Raw genomic sequence first — 25,209 nt, forward strand, 5'->3', positions numbered from 1 at the left:
CCCCTCTTTAAAATGGAATTATCTTAAATATTTCTTCTACAAATGTTTCCTCTACAGATGATCATTCATGTTATTTTTGTTTTACCATCATACATAAATTAAAAAGCTCAATATGACCAAGAATATGAGTTGTATTTGCCCCTTCACTTTTTTCATTTTTCTTTCTTCACTTTTTTTTTGGGGGGGCGGGTTACTAGGGATTGAAATCAGGGGCACGTGACCACTGAGCCATCTCCTCAGCCCCATTTTATATTTTATTTCGAGACAGGGCCTCACTGAGTTGCTTAGCGCCTTGATGTTGCTGAGGCTGGCTTTGAACTCGTGATCCTTCTGCCTCAGCCTCCTGAGCTGCTTGGATTACAGGCATGCACCACCGCACCTGGCATCAGGTCTTTTGATATAGTAGCATTAACACACCGAGACAAGATTCAATTCTGTCAAGTTGTCAGTTTGATCCAAATTGATCTATGTACTCCATACATAAAATTCTTGGCAAGATTTTTTGGGTTTTTTTGGGGGGGTAGGGAATTATTATGGATTGAACTCAGGGGCACTTAACCATTGAGCCACATTCCAAACCCTTTTTTGTATTTTATTTAGAGACAGGGTATCACTGAGCTGTTTAGTGCCTCACTTTTGCTGAGGCTACCTTTGAACTTGCCATCCTCCTGCCTCAGCCTCCTAAGTGCTGGGATTACAGGTGTGCACCACTGCACCCAACTTCCTTCACTTTTTTTTTAAAGAATTTCTTTTTTCACAATACCTTTATTCTATTTATTTATTTTTATGTGGTGCCAAGGATTGAACCCAGGGCCTCACACATGCTAAGTAAGTGCTCTACCACCAAGCCCCAGCCCCAGCCCTTTCTTCATTTTTAATGGTTTCAATTTTTATTATGACCATCTGTTTAGAAAAATTTCAAATTTCCTAAAAGAATAGCTACACATTCTTTTAGTTTACCTTCATCTGTGGATGTCTTGATTCCTCTTTCATTCCTTAAATCCACTAAATCTGGGTTGATTGTTTTTTCCTTTTTCTTGGCTGGGCGGGGGGTGGTTGCCAGGGATTGAACTCAGAGGCACCCGACCACTGAGCCACCTCCCCAGCCCTATTTTGTATTTTATTTAGAGACAGGGTCTCACTGAGTTGCTTAGTGCCTCACTGTTGCTGAGGCTGGCTTTGAACTTGTGATCCTCTGTCTTAGCCTCCCTAGCCCCTGGGATTACAAGCTTGTGCCACTGTGCCTGGCTGACTGTTTTTTCCCCAATACTGAAAATTGAGCCCAGGGGTGCTCAACCACTGAACTATATCCCAAGTCCTTCTTATTTTTGAGAAAGCATCTAAATTGCTGAGGCTGGCCTCAAGCTTGCAATCCTGCCTCAATCTCCTAAATCACTGGATTAAAGGCTCACACCACTGCAAACTGCTTTGGTTGATAGTTCTTTTGTCTTTGCATTTGAAAAAAAAAAAATTTTGTCACTTCCTTCTTCCATGGTTTCTAATGAGAAACCCACTGTCTGTTTTCCTCTTTAGGTCAACTTTCATTTTTCTCCTGCTACTTTCAAAATTGTCTTCAGTTTTCAGAAGTTTAACTAAGCTGAGTTACACTTTAGTGCAGATTTCTTTGAGTTTATCTTATTTAGAGTTTGCTCATCTTCTTTGATCCATAGGTTTGTATCTCTTGCCAAATTTGGGGAATTTTCAGCCATTATTTATTCACATATTTTTTTTCTTCTCTTCCTTGTTGAACTCTGATGACACAAAGCTTTCTTCTTCTCCTTCTCCACTCCTCTCTCTCCTCTCTCTCTCTCTCTCTCTCTCTCTCTCTCTCTCTCTCTCTCTCTCTCTCTCTCTCTCTCTCCTTTCCAGTCTATTTTCCGTGTTTGTTAGTTTGGGTCATTTCTATTGTTCTGTCTTTAAGATCATTGATTGATTTCTGTCTCCCTTATTTTTCTGTTGAGCCCATTCACTGAGTTGTTTTGGTAGTTACGTTTTTCAATTCCATAATTGGTTCTTCATATCTTCTATTACTTAGCTCAGACTTTCTAGTTTTCAGGTGTTTTAAGCATTGTTTGAATTCTTCATTGAAGCATTTTCATGCTGGCTGCTTAATATTCATTATCAAATACTTAAGACATTTCAAGCATGTTGGCATCTCTCTCTTTTTTTTATCTAGCACTGGGGACTGAACCCTCATGCATGCTACATACTCTACCACCAAACTACATCTGTGGTCCTTTAAAAAAAAAATTTAGAAAATTTTGAGACAGTCCTGCTAAGTTGCCCAGGCTGGCCCTGAACTTGCTGTTCTCGCGCCTCAGCCTCCCAGGTGGCTGGGATTACAGGAGCATGCCGTGATGCCTGATTTTTTTTTTTTCGTTCACATTGAGATTTTTTTTCATTCAGGTTGAGTTTCCCTTGGTGTTTGTACAATGAATGGTATTTCACTGAAATATGAAAAATTTAGGTATTATATTCCAAGACTCTTGATCTTATTTAAATCTTCTATATTGGTCAACCTGTCTTTGCGTCACTCCAGTCAAGTAGGTCTGGGGCTGTGCTAGCTACAGCCACGAGAGGTGGGAGTGCACAAGTCAAGGGGTGGAAGACAAGTATAATGGCCATGATCATTTGATTGAAGTAAGGAAGAACAGCTTAAGGGTTTCCCATTCAGCTTCCTGGTTCCTAATAGGGAAACCTGAGGACTGCAGCACCCCACTGGGTTTCCACTGTATTACTCTGGCTACCCTGGGCAGGAATGCCTCATTACTGCTTCCCATGGGGCCTCTACTCACACAGAAGAAATGAACACACTATCCCTACCTGCTGACTGTCTAAGAGGCTTTCGTACCATCCCAGCGTGGAGGGGGAGGGTTGCCTCATTAGCATAGGGTTGGGGTAGAAGTCCCGGTTGTCATGTAGTCTCTTACAATACCAGGGGCAGGCCTCTCCTTCTCCTGGCAGGGGTGGAAGTACGGAATCCCAACTTGGACTTCTCTGCAATTGTCCTGACATGGAGTTGGGGAGATTTACGTGGCATAAGTGAACCCTAGGTTCCCCTCTGCGCCTCTCCTGGTGGAGCTGGGGGTCTGGCTGCAGTTTCCTTGGTGGTCCTTGGCTAGAGTAGAGTGATTATTGTGCAAAACCTTTTTTTCTCCCTGCAGGCTGCTCCTTTCCTAGTCCTTTGACTAGAGAGAAAGTTGGTTTTCACTGAAGGTTTTTGTTTTGTTTTTAGATCCCTTGATATTTCATGTTATCAGCTTCTGCAGCACATCTTAGATGCACGAGGCAGAAAGAAAACCCGTCAAATTTATTACTGTGTTCTTCCCAGGGTCTGGAGGGCGGCCCCTAGCCAGTTGTGTTCATCTCCTTACCTTTCAAAAGCTTATTATGTTTGTTCTATACATAATGTCAAGGATTTTAGTTCTACTTAGCAGGAGGAACAGGAGAAAGTACTTCTATTCCATCTTTCTAGGAACAGATGTTTCAGACAATTTATATCAATGTGACTATGGACAGGGTTTGATTGAAATCTATTATCCTGTTTTTCTATTTGCTGCATATGGCCTTTATTTCTCTTTTCTTCCTTTTTAACCTTTGTTTGTAAGTGTTTGATATTTTGGTTCAATTTTTTCTACTAGGGGTTGACACCAGAGATGCTTTAACACTGAGATGCCTCACCATTCCTTTTATTTTTTTATTATTATTTTTTTTTACTTTGCTAAATTGCTTAGGGTCTCACTAAGTTGCTAAGGCTGGCCTTGAACTTACAATCCTCCTGCCTCAGCCTCCTGAGTCCTTGGGAATGTGGGTGTGTCACCATGCCCTGCTTCCTTTGTTCTTGTAGCTGCTATTCTTTGATGCTTATTAGGGTTATAGTATTATCTTTAACTCACCTTAAGTCTACTTCAGATGATATAGTATTACTTCACATAAAGTAGTCTTATGACAATATACTTTTCTTTCTCCTCTCTTTGTGCTACTTTTGCCACACATATGGAGATTTAGTTCCATACGTACTATAAACTCCACAGTGCTATGGACTGAATTGTACCCTAACCCAAATGTGACTGTATTTGAAAATAGAGCCTGTAAGGAGGTTAATAAGGTTAAATGAGATCACAAGGGTAAGACCTTGATAAGACAGGATTAGTGTCCATGTAAGAGACACCAGTGTATTCTTTCTCTTCCCATCATGAGAGACACAGTGTGCAGGTGGTCATCTGCACAGGAAAAGAACTTTCATGTGAATTTGACCATGCTGGCACCGTGATCTCAGGCTTCCAGGCTCCAGAATGTGAGAAATATATCTTTATTGTCTAAGTCACCCGGTCCACGGTTATTTTGTTATAGCAGCCCAAGCTAAAATGCATGGTCATTATTTTGCTTTAAACTTTTGATAAACAATTGATAAACAATGATCCCTGACCCTGGCAGTACTGGGGACGGACCCCAGGACCTTGTGCATGCTAGGCAAGCAGACTACCACCGAACTACATCCCCAGCCCTTTATTTTGAGACAGGATCTAAGTTGCCCAGGCTTGTCTCAAATTTGCAATCCTCCTCCCTTAGCCTACTAAATAGCTGGTTTATAGAACAAAGATCTCCTAAAGACTTTTAAATAATAAGAAATTTTAATCTAGATGGGTAGTTATCATTTCTGCTTCTCTTCATTTGTTTGTGTAGACCCAGATTTCCATCTGGTGTCATTTTCCTTCTGCCGTTAAATAATGTCACTTAACAGTTTCTTATTTAAGCCATCTCCTGCCACGAGTCAAGGGGCGGAAAACAAGTATAATGGCCATGATCATTTGATTTAAGTAAGGAAGAACAGCTTAAAGTCCCATATACTTTTCTAGTTTGTGTGCAGAGTAATTATCCAAACTAGTGCCATGGTCCCTGGTGCTTGGACAACGGTCCAAGTTCTCTTTATTCATCTTCATATTTAGTTGGAAAATAGATTCACATGAGGGTCATGGAGTAAAGTAGCATTACCACCTTCTCCAGGGAAAGGGCTCGGACTCGATGTAAGTTGGGGATAGGTGATGAACTTGGGTCTCTTGTGATATGACCAGATTAGTGTCCATGTAAGAGACACCAATGTGTTCTCTCTCTTCCCACCATGAGAGGACACACTGCGAAGGTGGCCATCTGCACGGGAAAAGAACCTGTGTGTTCTGTGATGTGATTTCAGAAAAATATTTCACCGTGCTCACTCCCTACCCTTCGGAGTGTGAAAAGTAGGTGAGGGCCTTCCACGTGTGCACTGAGCCTTCTTCTCACAGGGCACTCAACACAGCTGTCCCACCTGTAGGCAGGACTGACCCAGCAGCCAAAAAACCCAGGATGTATACACAACTGCCACGACCACCCGTCATTTAACATTTTTTTACATTGGAGAGTCTTCTACCTTTTCTGTTTTAAAAGGTCCTTCTTTTGCCTTCACAATTTTTTTTTCCTTACATAAATAGTTCTTGGTTGCCTGGAGGTTGCTCCATTTTTCTCCCCGCTGGTATTATTTCAATGAGAAATGCGCTGTCACTCCTATCCTTGTTTCTCTGTACATAATATGCATTCTGGGCAGGGTTTTCTATAATCATTGTCTCATTTTCACTGCTTTAAAAATTTTATTATGTTGTGCTTTGGCGTGATTTTCCTCACAGTTATTTTACATGGGTTCATGTAGCTTCTCAAATCTGCGGGTTTATGATTTTCATCAAATTTGAAAATGACTTTTTCAATCCATTCAACTACCCACTTACTATGTTCAATATTTCCTCTGATTTCTTGAACATATGGAATATAATCACAAAAACGGCTGTCAATGTCTGTGTCTAATTTCATCATTTTGTCTCCTCCTGGTAAGCAGAATACTATGCACCCCAAGATGTCCATACTGTAATACTCTGAACCTAAAAATATTATAGGGCAAAAGGGATTTTATGTATGTGATTGAGGGATCTTGACATGGGGACATTAAATGGGGTCTTACAAGGATCCTTATAAGAGGCAGGGAGAGTTATAAGAGAGAGACCAGAGTGATGTGGGACCACTAGTCACGGAATGTGGGAAACTTCCAGAAGCTGAAAAAGGTAAGGAAAACATTCTCTTGGGGAACTCGAAGAAGAAACACAGCACTGATCACTCAGTGTAGACTTGTGGCCTCCAGATCTGTACAATAATGCATTATTTTAAGCTACTACATTTAAAAAGCAATAGGAAATGAACAATTTTCATGAAGAGTTGATTTCCAGTTTCTTTTGAGTGTCTGGTAATTTTTGATTGAATAACAGACATTGTTTTATCTTGTCGGGTGCTGTATATTTTTTATATATTGTCAATCTTTGTTAGGCAGGCCTGCAGCTGAAACTTGTCTCAGGTTAATTTATCTCATTACTGAAGGAAGACTCTTTTTGGTACTGTTAACTTTTGAATGATGTGATTCTCCAATCTTCTGGGAATAGGCACTACTTTTGGCCTTGTGGTGGTTTCAGGCACTATACTCTGTATTTTTTGCTTTGTTGTGTGCAGCTTCCTCGTGTGCATGCACTGATCAGTCCTTACTGAACACTGAAGGAGGGACCTCTGCAGGTCCCCAGTGTCCTCTTTCTGTACACCATTCCCCTTTCCTGCTCTCTGAATTCCAGGGATGCTGCCCAACCCTCAACTCAGGTAGCCTGCCAGGATCTGCCTCATTTCCCATCTCTCACATCATGGCCTGGAAACTTTCTCCAGGCAGTGAGTCAATTGTGACTTCATCTTTTTTTCCCCCTAATCTTTCAAGAATCTCTGTTCTGCATTGGCTGATGGTCAAATGTCTCATATATTTTGTCAACCTTTTTTAGTTGTTTCAGGTGGAAGGGTGACCCAGTACCTGTTACTACATCTTGGCTGGAAGTGAAAAGCAGAAGTTTCCATCTAAATTAATCTTAAAATAAAATTTTCTTAAAATTAATTTCATATGATCTCCTAAGGTATATTCTCTAGTCTTTCCACAGGCATTAATACCTTTCTTGGCAATATAAGTTATATATGCATATGTTTTTATCTTTTTAAAGTAGACTGAGCTTCTGGTAAGAAACATAAAAAAACTCTGAGTCCTAGTATAGGATCTTACAAATGTGAGAAGTATGAATACTTAATAAGCATCTACTTAATGGAATAATAATAAATAGGAATCCTATTTGGCCCAGGACTTCAAGATTTGAGATAGAAATGTTGTAGTATTTTCCTAGCAGTAAGGCTATCCATAATCTTATGAGAATCTTTGTGATTAGGTGTAGATATAGGGCTGTGGCTGGGCTGTGGCTGTGGCTTAGTGGTAGCACACTTTCCTAGCATGTGTGAGGTCCTGAGTTTGATTCTCAGTACCACGTATAAATAAATAAAGGTCCATCAACAACTTAAAAAAATATTGGGGCTGAGATGACTGAGGCTCTAAAATTTTAAAAAATGTAGATATTGATTTCTTGGCGTAGGAAGGGTGTATCTGTAGTGTTAAACAAATGGGGGGAGAGGGAAAATGAATCAAATCAAAATAGGATAGTTCTTTAGACAAGTGACTTGGCAATCAATCAGTTTCTAATCAGTGGCTTAAGACTTAGAAGGCATAGCTTTATGATTTCTGTATCTTCTAAGGACAGGGTACATAAGAGGCTTATCATGTATGTTCAGCTAAAAGTACCCAGATTTTTCTCTGACGTTGTACACAGTTCTGGCGAGATTGTCATTCAAAGTATCTGCTTCTTCATATTAAAGCCAAAGAAGCTTTGGCTTTTCACTGCCAAGCCAAAGAGATGTTTGGCCCATTTTACTTTTTCCATGACTTTGAATATTGAGCACGTGACTACAGGATAAGAAAAGACTGCAGTTCCCTGTGTTGTTAGCACCTGGGCTGTATTACATCTACTAGTTCCCACCCCTTTCTAATAATGGTTCTCCCACTTTCATAGATTGATTTTTGAGTTCTTAATCTTTGTAATAAGTTACTTTTTGATTACATTAGGGAGAGTCATTTTTGCTGCCTATGACCTAAAAGCAAAATACTGTTACAGTAAAATGGAATCGTATATCTCAAGGTAGGGGTTTACATGGTCTTTTCAGTTAATTTGACTGACTACAAGTTCAAACCTGTGAGAGACATCTGCTGTAATGGTAATTCAGCCTAGTCTGCACTCACAGACCTATCCAGATCTCAAGAAATAATAATTGCACAGTACTGACCAGGCAATAAATTGACAGTTGTGTCTGGTACAAGCAAAGTATTCTCAAGATTATTGAAAAACTGAAGAGCTATCTGGTAGAATATATCCCAGGTGGTGAGAACTTTTTGAGTGATGTGATATAAATAGTTGCTTAGGGGGTAAGCCTTAAAATTTCCACATTTATAGAAGTTGGCAGCCATCTAATAAGACAGTAGAGGAGATTTTGGAAGGAAAGTAATTTATGAAGCATAAAACACTGCACAAATAAGGTTATAACGAGGTATGACTAATTTATTGAACAAACTAATGAACACTAACATAATCTAATATGGGGTCAGCTGGTGTAAGGGCCCTTAGGAATTAAGATCTTCCAATATGGTAGCCATTAGATTCATGAGGTTATTTAAGTTCAATTTAAAAATTTAGTTTTTCAGTTGTTCTAGGCACATAGGGTTAGTGGTTACAAAACTAGTACAAATAATTTCTTTTTTTTTTTTTTTTTAAAGAGAGAGTGAGAGAGGGGGACAGAGAGAGAGTTTTAACATTTATTTATTTATTTATTTTTCTTAGTTCTCGGCGGACACAACATCTTTGTTGGTATGTGGTGCTGCTGAGGATCGAACCCGGGCCGCACGCATGCTAGGCGAGCGCGCTACCGCTTGAGCCACATCCCCAGCCCTAGTACAAATAATTTCCATAAGAAAAAATTGTTTTGCACAGTGTTCCTCAAGAAAAATGTCAGGATAAGTTTAGTCAATGTATTAGTGACATAGAAATTTTGATTTTTAAACATTTTATTGTATTTCCTAGTTTAACAAACTGGAGGTGCCTTTGTATATGATGACCTCACAAATAATTGTGCTGAAATCCTTACTCCTGACTACACTGATGTGGTAGGTGGATGCCCCAGGCTCTCCGCTCCCAGACTGGGCCAGTTCTCTCTGCACCACAAACTGTAGCTGCAGAGGTTTAGGTGGAGGCAGTTGTGAACAGAAGGGAGCCAGGACTGTCTCCTCTTTCCCAGCACTGGGCTCTCCTAGGCTCAGGGTATAGTGCCACACTGAGGCCATCTGCACTTGAGGTAGAACCTTCTCTCCAATCAGGGAGTTTCCACTAATCCCAGGATGACTGTGTTCCTGAATCTGAGACCCCTGAGTACACTGTGATCTGTTTATGCAGCTGTCTCCTGTGCTAGGCTGAGCTGCCTGAAAAATAGACCAATTTCTCTATGTCCATAATCCCAGTAGCTGGCCTACATATAGCAGGTGCTCAGCGAGTGAGCTGTTGTTTTGTTATTGACATCACTGACTGGACATGGCACTTTCCCCTCTCAACCCCCATATTCAGATCTGTGAAATGAGTGGGTGGGTAAAGACTCTTCCATCTTTGAAGAGTGAAATGACACTCAATACTGCTTGTGGTGGCAGTACTGAGAAATGCCCAAAGCACTACTAAATGTCCTGTTCCTTCACATCTTTCTTCTTCTTCTTCTTTTTTTTTTTTGGTACTAGGAATTGGACTCAGGGGCACTCAACCCCTGAGCCACATCCCCAGCCCTATTTTGTGTTATTTAGAGACAGGGTCTCACTGAGTTGCTTAGCGCCTCACCATTGCTGAGGCTGGCTTTGAACTTGCAATCCTCCTATCTCAGCCTCGCCAGACGCTGGATTACAAGCGCCCTGTGAGAATAGGACTCTTAATCCACACAACTAAAGACAAAAAAAAAAAAAAAATATATATATATATATATATATTCTAATTTTAGAGTATAAAAACCATCAAAACATCGAAATCCTCAGACTCTAGAGATAAGCCTGTGCTCTTCCAGGTAAATTAAGATGACAATCAATTAACAGATTAGGCCTGGGTCTAGGAAACATTAGGCGTTCAAATCCCAAGCATGGATTACTCTGTCTTTTCCCTGGTCACAGTGTTTAAGCTTAGCCCCAGTCCAGTTCCTCTATCCTACCGCAAGACCTGGTAGGAGCCAGGTCTCTGTCATCTTACTTGAAAAAGTGAAAACTCACCTGTTATTGCTGGTGAATACAGGACTCAACTTAGTGGAATATAAATTTAAGATATCATTCTACTATAAAACACATTGGTTTGGAAAGAATTGAGCAATTAAAACAATTGTTTCCTGCTTTGGGTTATAGATGAATTGACTGAAAGAAACCAACTAGTGAAAATGAAGGAAAAGCTGAAAGAATATCTCCTTGGTTTGCCATATATTGATAATTTCTGAACATCCTGGGTTGGCTCTGTCTATTAATTATCACTTTTTTTCTGAGTTTTCAAAAACATAATTTTTGTGAAGCATCCCCATGTATTTTTTACCATTTTTCTTTTTTTCCCCCCTCACTGGTATGGCAATCTCTTCCTGAATTTTAAAGTTTCTCTTATGATTTCCAAAGATTAAATGGATGGAAATGAAAATCCCCAATCATTAGTTGTTCTTTTATAAATTCAAGCACATGTGACTTTTTATTCAACTTTAAATATATTTTCTTTTATTTTGAGATTTAGAAAATGTAAATATCACCCAACCCCTAAATTTTACATAGTGTATCTAAAATGTTTTGTCAGCCATTAATAATGTTACTAAATTTTTTTTAAAATAAAGGTCAACAGTTAAATAGGAAAAGTAAGTATAATTTATGAACATTTTAAACTTTCAAATAGTAAAATAAATGGTCCATGTTCTCAAACATAAAGTCTACACAATTATAGTATATTGACATAGTGGATATAAAACCCAACGTTTATTGAGTATTTGCATAAACTGGGAAGTAAGTATCCTTATTTTACAGATGATAAAAACTGCATTCTAAAGGCTTTTAGAGAGAGCACAGAGTTAAGATGAGATAGATTCGGTGGTCTATCTCCAGAATCTTAGCATTTTACACTGTCTGAAGGTGAAAATAATTTCCAGAATCCCAGATAATGGCACTAAGACAATTTTTAAAAATCAAAAGAAATAATATTTAAATAAATAAAAATAGGATGGGTATGTAGATCAGTGATAGAGTGCTGGCCTAGCACGTGGGGTCCAGGCCCAGCAACATAAAAAAACAAAAAAAACAACGAATAAATATATGAAACGCAGTGCTACTAACGAAAATAACAGGAGTGGTTACAACAGCTGGTCAATCTACTGACTGCTCTGGGCGTTTTTATTCAACATGGCTTTAAATAGATTAAAGAAACAACATGTAATTCATCACTATTTTGTGCATGAGTGGCAGGTGGGGAAAGAGAACTAGTCAGAACACCAAGCGCATTTGACTTCCATACCTACCACAGTGGCTGCATGAGTTTGGGGTAAGCACAGAAATTAAGGTGCGGCTGGCCTCTGCCTGCCCTGGCGCGCAGGGTGGAGGCCGGCGCTGGTGCGGGTCACCTGCGCCTCAGGTGCATCCCGCCTCCCCCCCAGGTCGCTCCAGAAAAAAGCAGAGAGTTGAAGGTAAGCCACATGCCACGTTGGGCGCCCGGGAAGATTATCAAAGGCACCGTCTCTTGGAACCTGAGGTGGCGGTCCCACGCACGCAGGTCCCAGCGTCGCCGCAGCAGCCGTCGCTGCGCCCCCGGGTCCCGCGGCACCGACGTCGCTCGGCAGCGCAGGTGCAGTGCCTCCGCGGGCGCGCGGCGCCCCCTCTGGAGGCGCGGGTGACAGCGGCCGCGCACGGCCGGCGCGGACCTGCGCGCTCGGGGCGTCCCTCCGGGGCTCCCGCTGTGCGCCTGTGCCGAGCGGCGCGCCCCGCGGCTCCCGCACACCTGCCCCACGGCCGGGCCCGGCCGCGCCGCGCCGCCGCCATCTTGCTGCCGCCGCCCTCCGCAGCGCCGCCCGGCCTCCCAGCGCCCGAGCCCCGCGGGCGGCGCCGGCGGCGGCCGAGGAGGAGGAGCGCGGGGCGCAGGAGGCGCGGCCTCGCTCCTCGGGCCCTCAGGGCCGGCGCGGGCGGGGCGGGGCGGCCCGTGGCCCCGGGACGCGGCCTGCTCCGCCCGGGCGCCTCCTCAGCCCGCCCGACCGCGGCCCCCGAGGCCCGGGAAGCGAGGCCGCGCCTCCCGCTCCTCCTCCTCGGCCGCCGCCGCCCCGGGAGCCGGCCGCGTCCGGCGCCGCCTCTTCCGCCCCGCCGGCGTCCGCGCGGGCGGGCCCGACGTCAGCGCCGCCCCGCCCGGCCCAGCCTCGCCTCGGCCTCGCAGCGCGGCGGCGGCAGGTCCCTCCCCAGACATGGCCCTGGGAGGCGGCAGCACATGGCGGCCGCGGCGGCCGTGAGCGCGCCCCCGGCCCGCCCCAGCCCGCCCTAGAGGCCGCCCGCGCCGGCCCGCCACGGCCCCGCCGCCCCCCGCCCCGCCGCCGCCGGCCCCGCCGCCCGCGCGCGCCCGCCCCGCCGCCGCCATGGGCGTGCAGGGCTTCCAGGACTACATCGAGAAGCACTGCCCGAGCGCCGTGGTGCCGGTGGAGCTGCAGAAGCTGGCCCGGGGCAGCCTGGTGGGCGGCGGGCGGCAGCGGCCCCCGCAGACCCCGCTGCGCCTGCTGGTGGACGCCGACAACTGCCTGCACCGCCTGTACGGCGGCTTCTACACCGATTGGGTCAGCGGCGGCCAGTGGAACCACATGCTCGGCTACCTGGCGGCGCTGGCCAAGGCCTGCTTCGGCGGCAACATCGAGCTCTTCGTCTTCTTCAACGGCGCGCTCGAGAAGGCCCGGCTGCACGAGTGGGTCAAGCGGCAGGGCAACGAGCGCCAGACGGCGCAGCAGATCGTCAGCCATGTCCAGAACAAGGGCACGCCGCCGCCCAAGGTCTGGTTCCTGCCGCCCGTCTGCATGGCCCACTGCATCCGCCTGGCGCTCATCCGCTTCCACGTCAAGGTGCGGCCGGGCCGCGAGGCCGGGGGCCCCGGGTGGGCCAGGGAGGGCCAGGGTCTAGGGGGGCCGAGGACCCTCCGCCTGGGGTCCTGGGTGCCCAGGGTCAGGGCTGGGCCTTGGGTCACTCGGACCAGGGGCAGGACTGGGCCGGAGTCCAGGGAAAGCCTGGACTGGGCCTGGGGTGGTCCTCCCTCTTTGCAAGGACTGGGTAGTAGGCCGCACCACCTCCCCTCCGTGTCCCAGGCCTCTCTCCCGGGCGCAGCGTGTCGCCAGAGTGGCGCGCGGGGGACTCGGGAGAGCGTGCCTGGAGCCAGCCCCCAGGCGCCAGATGGATGTCCGGCAGTTCGGGCCGCGCACTGTTCAAGTCCGCCTGCAGCCGTCCCTCCTCCCTGGCCTGCTCGGGCCTCCCCGACGACTGAGGATACTGAGCGTCGGTGAGAGCCCTGCACCAGAACTGGCATTGGTGGTGTCGATACTCATGTCCTTAGTGTTTCCTCTCCTTTTGGAGGTGGGCAGGCTGCTCACTCGCGTCTGATTTGAACAGTATATGAGTCTATGCATTCTTCGGTTTTAGTCCTTCCTTTCCTAGCAACAGGTTTATGCTGGAAGCCTGAAGGATGACTAGCAATAGTGGGGGCATCGCCAGGGCCATAGGGAGAAGCAGTTGGAAATGGCAGTGCTGCCTCCATGGCTATGGGAGGCGAAACTTGTGTAAGGCCCGCGCATTGGCCTCTAATTCAGAGCGCAGAACCCTGCCCCCGTGCCTTTGAAGATGGAGTGTGCCTTTGGAGAGTGTCTGTGTCTGTGGTGGTGGTTTATTTTCTTTTATTTTATTGCGTTTGATTCCCAGGAGTTGTAAAACTTGACAGGATAAGATTTTTGTCAGTTTTGTGACAGACTGTTTTTAAACTAGTTCAGTTTTATGTATCTGATGCAGAAGGAGTTCAAAATTAGAGGTAAAGGTTTGGGGATCAGGCAATTACAGGCCTGAACTTGCAGGATTTATTTTTCTGGTGCATAGTTAAGTGTTCAGTGACCTTCAGCAGTGCCCTGACTGGTGGGTAATCAGAGCTCCACATTGTCAGCCTTCTGCTGTTCCTGTGGCAGAGGGTTGTGAGGCCAAAAGTGGGCCAGAGGAACGTGAGGACCCATAATTAACTAGCAAAATAAGTACGTAAATGATCATAAACTTAAAGTTTTGATCGCTTGCTTTTTCCTCAAAACAGTTTTTTTTGGGGAGGGGTATGGTATCGGTTTTTTTAGCACTTGCTCCACTGTCTTCCAACTTGTCCTTTCTATTTCTCTTGAAACTGTGCCGAGTTCAAAGTTTGTGAAATTCTCCCTCTTCCTGATTGCCCCCACTGCCTGTGATGAGATGGTGGTAGTTAAGCCTAAAATGATAGCGGAAGTCCCACCCAGGATTCTGTTGCAGTTTCACCAGTTGCAATCCCATTGGTGAAGTGGTTTTAAGGCTGTAGATAGAAGCGGCTGGAGCAGTGGTGATTGGCCCCTGAGCCTGGCAGATACTTTGCCTGCCATTCCTCAGGAAGTTCGGGTGAGAGACAGTGTGTGCTGCTCACATTTTCTCAGAGGCGGCCTGGGCTCTGGAGAGGGAAAGTGGTGCCATTTCTTTTCCGTGATCCACCTCCAGTGGAGCGTCTAAGTGTTCATAGTTTTGTCTTCAGAGTTGGGAGACACCACTTAGGAGACAGCAGGAGCTTTACTCATTTGCTTTTGGTGATATTACAGGCTGTGGCCTTAACTAGTCAGTGACTTTCAAGGGAACAGTAAAAATATTACTTTGGCTTAGAATCAGTCTGTATATATAGGGTTGCTGTATCTTTTGAAAGAACTATCGGATTTGTTTTTAACTGTAAATTCTCTTTATCTTTTGTCCCTTTAAATGCCTCATACACCTAGGACTTGATCAGAATTTTGATCTATGTTTGGAAACTGGATTTAAACCGCATTTAAGATGATCTTTTGCTTAGATTTCTGGTTGCAGAGTAATTTTGTCTAGGTTTTATTTTAGATGAGCTGTTGATTCCTGACACAGAATCACAGCATAGTGTTAATTGCACAGATTAATATTGTCATGACTTCACTATCTGATGGTCCCTTCCCTTGCAACCTCACCTTTTTAAAAAGATGCTTAATAAATTTGCCTCCTAGCAATTTCTCAGCAAGCAAGTGGGTTGTCAGGAAGTTCAGGTATAATAACAGGAAAAAATATCCTTCTCTTTCTTCACTGAAGAACCCTTTAAGCTCTCTCACTTCCAGACTGCCTTCTCCTTTTTAGATGTAATTTAACAAGCTCCGTTATCTATTTTCTCGACTCAGCTTGAGAAGAGGGTGAAGAGGAAAGTCTGCCAGAGGCAGGAGCACCATTAATAGCAAGCAGTGACAAGGGAGAAGATTTTAAAAGCTATAAAAAGCAGACATAATTCTGGGGCTATTTTAGAAAAAGAAAAACAGCCCTATGTATGTACTTCAGTAGTCCCTGAGGGTAGTGCAATGTTTATTCTACAATGATGATTTGAGTGAGTTAGAAAACTGTATCTTCAGTGTTGTCTGTTTAAGGAGTGAGGCAGTGTATACTGTTATTTTTAAGATACCACTAAAATGGTTAGAAATCTTAAACCATGATGAGATATCCCTGTATGCCTATTAGAAAGGGAAAAATAAAAAGCTGGCAAAACCAAGTGCTAGCAAGAATGCTGAGCATCTGGAATCCATACCTACTTACTGGTGGTAATACAAAATGACACCATTTCTCTAGAAAATAGTTTGATGGTTTCTTATGAGATTTAAGAATTTTTGTGTGACCCAGCAATCCCACTCCCAAACTGGAACAATCAGAATATCGTTTAGTAAGTGTGTGCAATAAACTAGATCCATTCTGTAGGGTACTACTTAGTAATTAAAAGGAAGGCACTATTGATATGTGAATCAACTTAAACAAGAATCTTTTACAGGGGTTTTAGGCTGAGTATAGGAAGCCAGGTTCAAATGAGTGGTTCTCTTTACATGTCATTCTTGTGAAGATAAACTGTAACATTGGGGGCCACTCACTGGCATCAGGAGTAGAGAGGAGGAGGTGTGGACATGTGAACAGCAGAAGTGAGCTTCTTAGGTTAGTGGAACTGTTCTGTTTCCTGGAGGTGGTGGTGGTAATGTGTTTTAACATAAGAATTGTACATCAAAAATAAATAAAAATTTTATTGTGTGGTAATGACGGTTTTTTAAAAAGAAGGTTAAACACTGGTAAAAGAATTGATAGGAACACTTAACTGTTGGATAAAAGGCATTTCTCATACAAAAATTTACCATCTTGTTGGTCTTCTGATGTTTTATGAATGGACAGAAAGGTATAATTTCCTGTTGTCCTTGCTCAGAGAACTCCTTTTTCAGGCAGTAGTGTGCTTGTTTGTTTTCCATGTGGAGAAGGAACCCAGTGATGCTCTGCCACTGAGCTACATCCCTAGCTCTTTTCACATTTGGAGACTAGATCTTGCTAATTTGCCCAGGCTGACCTAAAACTTGTGATCTTCCTGCCTCAGCCTCCTGAGTTGCTGGGATTACTGGTGTGTATCACGGTGCAGGGACCGAATGTTTCTTTGATGGAGTAAAAACTGTACTTTTTTATACAGTATTTCTTTGGCCATTAAAAGTTCACCTTTACTTGAACTAGTTTTGTTTAGAACATTGAACAGCCTAATTTGAACTTGGCTTTAGCTTAAATCCGAGAGTATTTCCTCTTGTGCGCCATGAGTCATCATAACCTTTGAAACTTCAGTGAATGACTGATGTTTATATTTAAATTTTGGTGGCATTAAATCACCAAAATTTTTGTAAATCTTTCTTCTATAAGACAGGTGGTAGAGATGGGAGAGTATAGGATGAAGTCCTTCAGATTGTACCTTGAATTTGCTTCTATTGGAATTTTGTTAAATCAATTCTTTGATGTGTAACTTAGATCTTATGTAAAATGGTGTTCATGTTTTAAGTCAGTGAAAGAATGTGAGATTAGACCATGCTTTCAGATTTTTCGTGGTTAGCATAATAACATGTTTGTTTCTAGAGATGATGATCTCTCGTCCTTGTTGAAGTAACTGGTATCTGACCAGGTGCTTGCTGGGTCCTTCCTCACACTTGCTAGGTCATTTAGGCCTCAGTGCCTCCCTACCCCATTTTACATGCAGAGAAATAGGATCTGCTGATTCAATGACATCTGTGGACAAGCCATTCATCACCCCTTCAAGAGGGAAGTGCAGTGCTAAAGTCCAAGTTCAGTTTCATTGTGAGAGTACTTTGGGGCGTGCCTACCTGCAGTTTGCCCTGTGTCAGTTGGGATAGCAAAACGTCCATGTTCTTTTTCCAGTTATAAAAGGAACAGCAGGGTTTCTATGTAGAAGAAATCATCCAACAGTAGACCCTGAGAATTGACTATAGTTTTTATTCTTAAGGATCTTTAGTTGACCAGGAAATACTTAGTGTTCAAAATTGATCATGTTATAACTCAAATCAGTCATCGCTTAAAAATGGGTATTTTTCTCCTGTGTATCAGTTTTGTGACTGTAGTAACATGTTGCTTAATGACAGAGAAATATTCTGATGAATGTGATTTCCTGGATACTTAGAGGGTGCAGCCTGTAGGTTCTATGGTAAATGTCCTGCTTTTAAGCTACAAACTTGTAGAGTATACTGTAGGCAGCTGTAATACAGTCGTGTTTATGTACCTAAACATAGAGAAGATACAGTGAAACTGCTAGATGACAGGAAATTTTCACCCCTATAATAATCATGGAACCATGGTTATTTATGCAGCCCGACCTTGAAATGTTGTTATTTGGCACATGGCTGTAGTTAAATTTGCTTAGATGGCTGACTGTCTTAAGGGTTCAGTCATGTTGTAGCATGTGTTATAATTCCGCCATCTTCTTTACACTAAATAATAGTCCATTGTGTATATTACACATTTTGTTTATCCATTTGCCTATTTATGAATATTTGAGTTTCTCCCACTTTTTGACTTGTTAATAATGAATAATGTTTCTAAGAACAAAGTATAAAAATTATCTGAGTGTCCCTGCTTTTAATTCTTTTAGGTATGCACTCAAATGGAATTGCTGGGTTGTATGTAATTCTGTGTTTGTCCCCCACCCCCTCAATGCTGGGAGCCAAAGTCAGGGCCTCACACTTACTGGGCACTTCTCTACCCCCCTGGGATACATCCACAGTCCTGTGTTTTAACCTTTTGAAAGAATCTCTACACAGTTTTCACAGGGACTGCATAAGCTATAGGTGCTCTGTCATTCGATATGTTATCTGTTATTATAATGTGGTTCTAAGTTTTAACATTAACGTAATCACGGTGTAAGACCTCTTTCCGTTTCTATAGAGAATTCATTCTTTTTAATGCCTGTGTAGTGTTCCATAATTTGTTCAGCCCTCACAGATGGTACACACATTTTGAAAGCCACATGGGACTGAGTCCGTATTGTCAGATCTTCAGATTTTTTTTTTAAGAAAGCCATAAATCTGGATTGTATTTGAGATTATCCCATTTAAAAAGTACCAAGCCAAGCAGGGCTCCAGGCTACATGCAGTTCTTGAACCATCTCTTTACTATTTGAACACTGATCTTTATCAGCAGTTACCATTCTTGTCTAGATCTTCCTTTTTTTGTTTTTGTTTTAAAGTTTGAAGTTAGACCCCTGAAGCTGGCTCTCTGTTTTACTTGCCTCCTTGAATCCTTTTCAAGGATCAGAGCTCTTTCAAAATGACTTTGAATGCTCCAGTCCTCGCCCCTCCCTGTTGTCCACTCTTCCTTCTCACAGTCGCCAGCTCCCCTTTTTGTGGGGTGGGCCCTGTCCACGCCTTATTCAGTATCTGACAGCTCCCAGGCCACTCACTGTAGAGTCTCCAGCACCTGCTTTCACAAGAGCACATCTTGTCCCATCGGCACACCTGTGGCTCCTCTAGTCCCACCCTGGCCTTCCCTGCTGTCCTGCTCCTCCTCTCACTCTCTGGTTTCACTTTCAGCCCTGACTGGTTTGAGCCCGGTGACCATTCACGCTGGAGTAAGCCCTGCTACCCCAGAGTCCTCTGCCAGTTCAGCCCCATCCTGTGGTCCTGTAGTGAGGTCGCGTTGTGCCATGCCGCTCCAGTCTCCACACTGTGCTCTCCCTCATTTCCAGCATCCCCAGCACGTGGACTCACCAGAGCAGCCTTGCTGCCCTGCTGGCTTCTCCAGTGCCAGCCTCGCAGAGCGGTCGCCTGCATTTCCAGGGAGGCCCAGCTCTTGTTGAGGCATGCAGACACCTGTAACTGGAACCCATTACTTCATGTTTCATAATTTCTCTACTTTTTAAATGCTTTCAACCCAACTGCTCACCATTTCCTCAAGAATATTCCAAGCTCTGCTTATGCCATTTCCTGGTTTCTAACTACTACTCAACTTTGGTTTGTCACAACCTGACTCACGGTTAGCCCATCTCAAACGTCAGCTTCCCTCATGAAGTCCCTCCTGATTTGGGGCAGGGTGTGCCAGAACCACACACACAGTGTCTGTGCAGTGGGGGTCCCGTCCTGTCCTCGGTGACCTCCTGCTCGCTTTCCTCCCCCACTAAACTGTAAGCTGTCTGAGGCAAGGGATTGTGTCCCACCCCATGGGGGCTCTCCAGCGTGTTCATGTAGGCATCATCTCTATCGGAGTATTTGCTGTGTTCCATTATGTAGCCAGACCATTTTGAGATGATGAATTCTTCTTTCAGTAAATTTTCAAGTGCCTGTTGCTGCCTAGGCTTGGGTGAGTGAACCAAGCAGGGAGAGGGACACCTCCAGGAAGACTCCTGCCAGCAGGTGTGTGGTGTGGCGTGGTGAGGGGGAGTGGCATTTAAATCATTTTTGCATGTTAATGTTTAGAACTTTCTCTGATACCATAAAACAATAAACTCAGTGAAGATCCATGAATGGTTTGCAACTGAGGTTGACACATGAGACTTGGCAGTGTCTGGTGGCATTTTTGCTTATTAGAGCTGGGGAGTCAGGGCTGTTAACTGTAGGCATTGGGTAGAGGCCAGGGTGCTGCTAAGCATTTTGCAATTCATAGAATACTCCCCCCTCAAAGAATTTTCTGGCCCCAAATATCAGCAGTGCCAAGGCAAGGAAATCCTGGTATGGGCAAGTCGAAGAACTCTAAGCCTGGGGTCTTCAGAAAGCCATTTAACTGTTGGAAATAGATATTTCCAAGTACACCAGGAAACAAAAAGTACAACTTGTTTTTTGTACCAGGGATTGAACCCAGATGTGCTTAACCACTGAGCCACATCCCAGCCCTTTTTATTTTTTATTTTGAGACAGGATCTTGATAAGTTGATTAGGGCCTTGCTACATTGCTGAGGCTGGCTTTACTTGAGATCCTCCTGCCTCAGCCTCTAGAGCCTTTGGAATTATAGGCATGTGCCACTGTGCCTAGCCAACTTAATTAAAATACATACATATGTGCATCCTATTCCTAAACTACTTTTAGACCCACATGCTCTTCATTTTAATTTTCTGAAATTTATGCTAATAGAAAGAGACTAATTAACACACACTATATATCCCAGCCTCAGCAGTCAGCCATAGGAGTACATGTCAAATACCATGTAATATGAAGAAGAGATATTTTAGAATTTGAACTACTGGACTATTTAATGTATTCATAGGCGAAAATTTCTAAATAAAATAGTGAATCAGAGTTTAGATAAAAATATTCTTAAATTCTCTGAATTTCTTATATAGCTCATCATTTATTTCAGTTTTGCCTATTTGTATGTTTACCCAAGGAAGTAAGTTCTAAGCAGACCTTGCCTGTTGTCCACTTAGAACAATACCTGACCTGTAACAGGTGTTAAACAGTGTGTGGTGAATGCATGCCTCCGCAGTCACTGTAGTCCCTCACACAGGGCACTGTGGTGGCAGGAAGCAGAGGATTTCAAGGCCAGAGTCAGAGCTGAGTTCCCAGCTTGGCCACCTGGTGTGGAGGTTTTTGTCTTTGATAAGCCTTTTATCCTTCTTAGGAGGCGTGTGGAAGGTGAGGGAATGATTGCTTGGGTCAACTGCTGCTGCTTCTCTTGATATCCTGCTTCTGAGGGGCATATTGAGGGTGGAGTTGTCACAGCAAGTAGAGATAAGTCTAGGGTATAGAACTGAAGGATCTGCAACTCAGAAATAGCACTTTAGCACTCCAGTCATTAGGCATTTCTTAGTTGTCTCAGGAATAAATTAGCCTTTGGGGACGGTGGATTTACCTTGTTACTGGCATTTTACCAATTATAGTTGGGGCAGTAGCTGGAGGGTTCAGAGCTGGAGGGTCGACCTCACAGGTCTGAAGAGCGTGGATTGTCTTCCATCTCCACCGAGAGCCTCAGTGGAACTGGTCGATGACATTTTTAGTCAATATTACCAATCTGATGTTCCTTTTTCCTGAATTCTGGAAATCAAATTTTGACATTTTGTATTAAATTTTATTTGTATTATTATTATTAGTCTTTTGAGACAGTGTCTTACTATGTTGCCTAGGCAGGTCTCAAACTCCCAGGCTCAAGCTGTCCTCCTGCCTCAGCCTCCCTGAGTAGCTGGGACTGTTGGCGTGCGCTGCCACATGCAGCTTGGAATGAAATCTTAACAAGAATAATCTCACTATGATGTAGCTGAGTCATCAGGAGATTAATATAGCAGACTATTTTAAATAGATTACAAATATAAGAATTCCTTTTTTAATTTTTAAAGTTTATAAAATTTAATTTGCATTTCTTTTATGACATTTGCTCTCCTTTTTTTTTTTTTTTTAAGAAGGGAAAGGAAACGGTTTTATTGTTGAATAAGCATTGAACTAGACTGCAGTCATCTCATAAGCAATCTGGAAAGGAAAAAAATGTCCCCCTTTGATCCAGGCTGGGACACACAATTCATTACATGCATGCAGATTGCCATTATCCAAAGGGAAAATAAAACTTACGTATATATTTTTAAATGTTTATATTTCTTTTAGTTGTAGTTGGACACAATATCTTTATTTTATTTATTTATTTTTATGTGGTGCTGAGGATCGAATCCAGGGCCTCGCACATGCTAGGTGAGTGCTCTACCACCGAGCCACAATCCCACCCCAAAACTTGTATCTTTTGATAAGTAGGAGGTTATGTCTTAGAGCCAAGTTATATTTGAGAAGCTAAGCTTTCTGAGAAGACCGGAAGACATAGCAATACCCTTATTATTTTTTAAAATGATAATAAAATATACATAATATAAAATGTACCATTTTAGCCATTTTTAATCATTCAGTTCAGTGAGATCAGGCACATTCATAGTGTTGTACAGACATCACCACGTCACCATCCAGACTGCAGTCACCCCACATCTTTTCCATCTTCTTGAACTGGAACTTCATCCCCATTAAGCAACAGCCTATTCCTCTCTCCCAGCTTCGGCGGCCACCGTGTTACCCTCTGACTCTGAGCTGTGCTAGGAACTTAATGTAATGAGATCACATAGTTTTTGTCCTTTTATGACTGGCTTATATACCTTTTGTAGTATCTTCAAGGTTTTTTCCATGTTGTAGCATGTGTCAGAATTTCCTTTTTTTTTAAAGGGTGAGTAATATTCCATTTCATGGAGAGCCACGGTCTGCTTATCCATTCATGTGTGGACAGACACGTGGGTCACTTCCACTTTTCCATGATTGTCGATCAGTGCTGCTGTGGACGAGGGTGTGCAGTTGAAACCAGGCTTTTAACCTGGAAGTGGAATTGCAGGATCCTAGGTTGATTCTATTTACCTCGTGAGACTCCAGCATGTCATTTGCCACAGTAGCGGCACAGCTGTTACTTTCCCACCTTGGTGCCCAAGAGTTCCATTTCTCCACATGCTCACCAACACTTCTTATCACCTGTTTTTAAATTAAGTTTTGGGGTAGTAGCCACCCTGAGAGTGAGGTGGTGTCTTGGGGTTTTGGTCACTAGGGAAGTTGAGTGTCTTTGCATGCATCATGCCCTTGTTTTAAGAGAACTGCTTTTCTTTGTTTCAGAGCTCACTGCATTCAGTTCTTATGGAATGAAGAAGGTCTGCAAGTTGTGATTGTGCAGCCCTGATTTGAGATTTCCTGAGGGGAGAGACTGCCACATGTATCCTAACAGTAAATTGCCCTTTTAAAGAGAGTCAACCCAAGCATCTCCCATCAGATTGGAATTGACTTTTCTGTTGTCATTCATGAGTTGGATCACAGTAGAGAACAGAAGCCTGAGAGTTAAATTTTACCACCTAATACCTGTTGATTAGAGTTCGGTTGACTAAAGGTCAAAGCCTGTTTTTTTTTTTGTAAGCAATAGATGGGGTTAATTTATATCTCCTAACTCAGGCAGCTGGCTGGAGGATATGTCATTTTATTCTTGGAGCTAGTGTAAAATTATTCTGAGGAAAAGCCACATAGAGCATTGTTTCTTTGTGTCAAAAAACTCTATGACAAGCCCTAGTGAAAAGTATCCAGAAACCTGTTTCATGTAGCTTCCTTAAAAGATAGTAACTGACATGTATCTAGTGTTCAGTACTCAGAAGGATGCCAAGCTGTTGACATGCGCTGTGGAGCTACCCTGTGAGGGGGAGGAATGCTATTATTTTTGCAGATGAAGAAGTGGAAGTACAGAAAGTGTTACTGAAGTTGGCAGTGGACACTTCATTGTCCTAGTGTCTTCCCTGGGGATCAGGAGTCAGCAACAGTGCTGAGTGTTACTTGTGCAGTACTGTCCCCATTGTCACTTTTTAAGAATTGACAAATAATTAACACTTGCCAAGTAAGGTTGGGAACTTTTTAGCCTTTATTCGTTGTAAAATTGGAGTTTTGATGGTTCTGTCTTTTAAAAATAATGACATTAAAACTATTGATTAAAAAGATTCACCCAGGATTCTGTGGTAATTTATAATAGTATAAAATTATTATCTTAAACTAAATATAAAGTACTTCCTTGGGTCCCAAAATGGGATTTTGCCGCGGCTTTGACTTTTTAGTACTAAGGGTGCTTATCCTTTCCCGGAGAGGGTGGGGGGAGAGGCTGCTTATTTGTGGCACCCTCCTTTGGAGGCAGGCGAGTCAGGCCCACATGCAGTGGGGGTGGAGGCCGGCAGGATTAATCAGCTTCTGTTCTGGAAGGGATTATTTGGATTCCTCTATAGGGAACATTTGTGTCTTCTTCCCCCCTCATTTATCTCATCAGCATATCAGTCCGAAGCAGTTCATTTGGGGCTGTGATCAGTCACGTTGTCCACCCTGTTGCTTGCATTATAAGGTTGGTTCTGGGACACTCCCTGTCCTTTGGTTTGGGGGCTTTTCCTTGCCTTGGCCCTACAAGATGCCTCAGGTGTGTCGTATTTCCTGGCATCTGTGCTGGGCTCAGGGAGGTCTGGGCGTCACCAGGGCCTCCAGCAGCTCCACGGTGAGTGCCCCTCCCCCACATCTCCAGGCTGGCCCTGTGTGACCTCTGCCTCCACTTATCTGTACCCTCTTCCTCTGCCAGGTACCCTTTGCATCTGTCCAGGTGTTCTTACAAAGCAGTTTCAAAATCATTAACAGGGCCCTGGGGGGAGACCTTGCCAAGCAGAGGCGGTGTTTGTCTAGCCTTCGGGCTTCCTCAGGGAGGTTGCTTCACTTCTGCACGATGCAGCTCGGTGCACTGGTCAGTCTGTGGCAGTCTGTGTTCCTCTCTGGCACTCCCCTCCCACATCATGGTTGATTTGTGTTTTAATTTGCATACAGGTTTCATTCTTTGTGATGAACAGTTGTTTGAGTTTTGATAAATGCAGGGAGTTGTCTTGTCCCCACATTGTCCCCACCATCTCTGGGTTGTCAATATTTAACTTTTCGCTTCATGTTTTTTGTGGTTTTCTTCTGTAGATCTTTTTTCCTCCTTAATTGAGTAATTGCTGAAGCAAACTTCCATTATTCACCCATTGAGAAGGTTAAGCTGTTATCCTTGTGGGGTTTTTTGTTTTGTTTTTGGTGCTGAGGATTGAACTCAGAACCTGGCACTTGCTGAATGTGCTTTACCATGAGCTACACCCCAGCCTTACCCTTGTGGTTTTTTTTTTTTTAAATTT

General features: G+C 43.6%; 1 protein-coding gene and 1 long non-coding RNA gene across 7 annotated transcripts in view; both read left to right on the forward strand.

Moving 5' to 3' along the window:
- Positions 1-25,209, forward strand: part of Fam120a (family with sequence similarity 120 member A) — a 167,946-nt gene that overhangs the window by 53,823 nt on the left and 88,914 nt on the right. For 5 of the 6 annotated variants that reach the window (XR_013429932.1, XR_013429933.1, XR_013429934.1 and 2 more), the window contains exon 1: positions 12,594-13,074. The exons of the other annotated variant lie outside the window; for it this stretch is intronic. Coding sequence is in view for 1 of the 5 variants with exons in the window: in XM_005320874.4 (XP_005320931.2) it covers positions 12,601-13,074 (474 nt within the window). In the remaining 4 variants the exon portion in view is untranslated. Of the gene's footprint in view, positions 1-12,593; positions 13,075-25,209 lie in introns of those variants that run through there. 6 annotated transcript variants of the gene reach the window in all.
- LOC144370021 (uncharacterized) lies at positions 13,517-24,009 on the forward strand. The gene is made up of 2 exons (XR_013429944.1): positions 13,517-22,195; positions 23,147-24,009. It is a non-coding gene; the product is annotated as an uncharacterized LOC144370021 (long non-coding RNA).

This window comes from Ictidomys tridecemlineatus, chromosome 13, assembly GCF_052094955.1.
Source record: "Ictidomys tridecemlineatus isolate mIctTri1 chromosome 13, mIctTri1.hap1, whole genome shotgun sequence".
In the NCBI taxonomy this organism is placed as follows: domain Eukaryota; kingdom Metazoa; phylum Chordata; class Mammalia; order Rodentia; family Sciuridae; genus Ictidomys; species Ictidomys tridecemlineatus.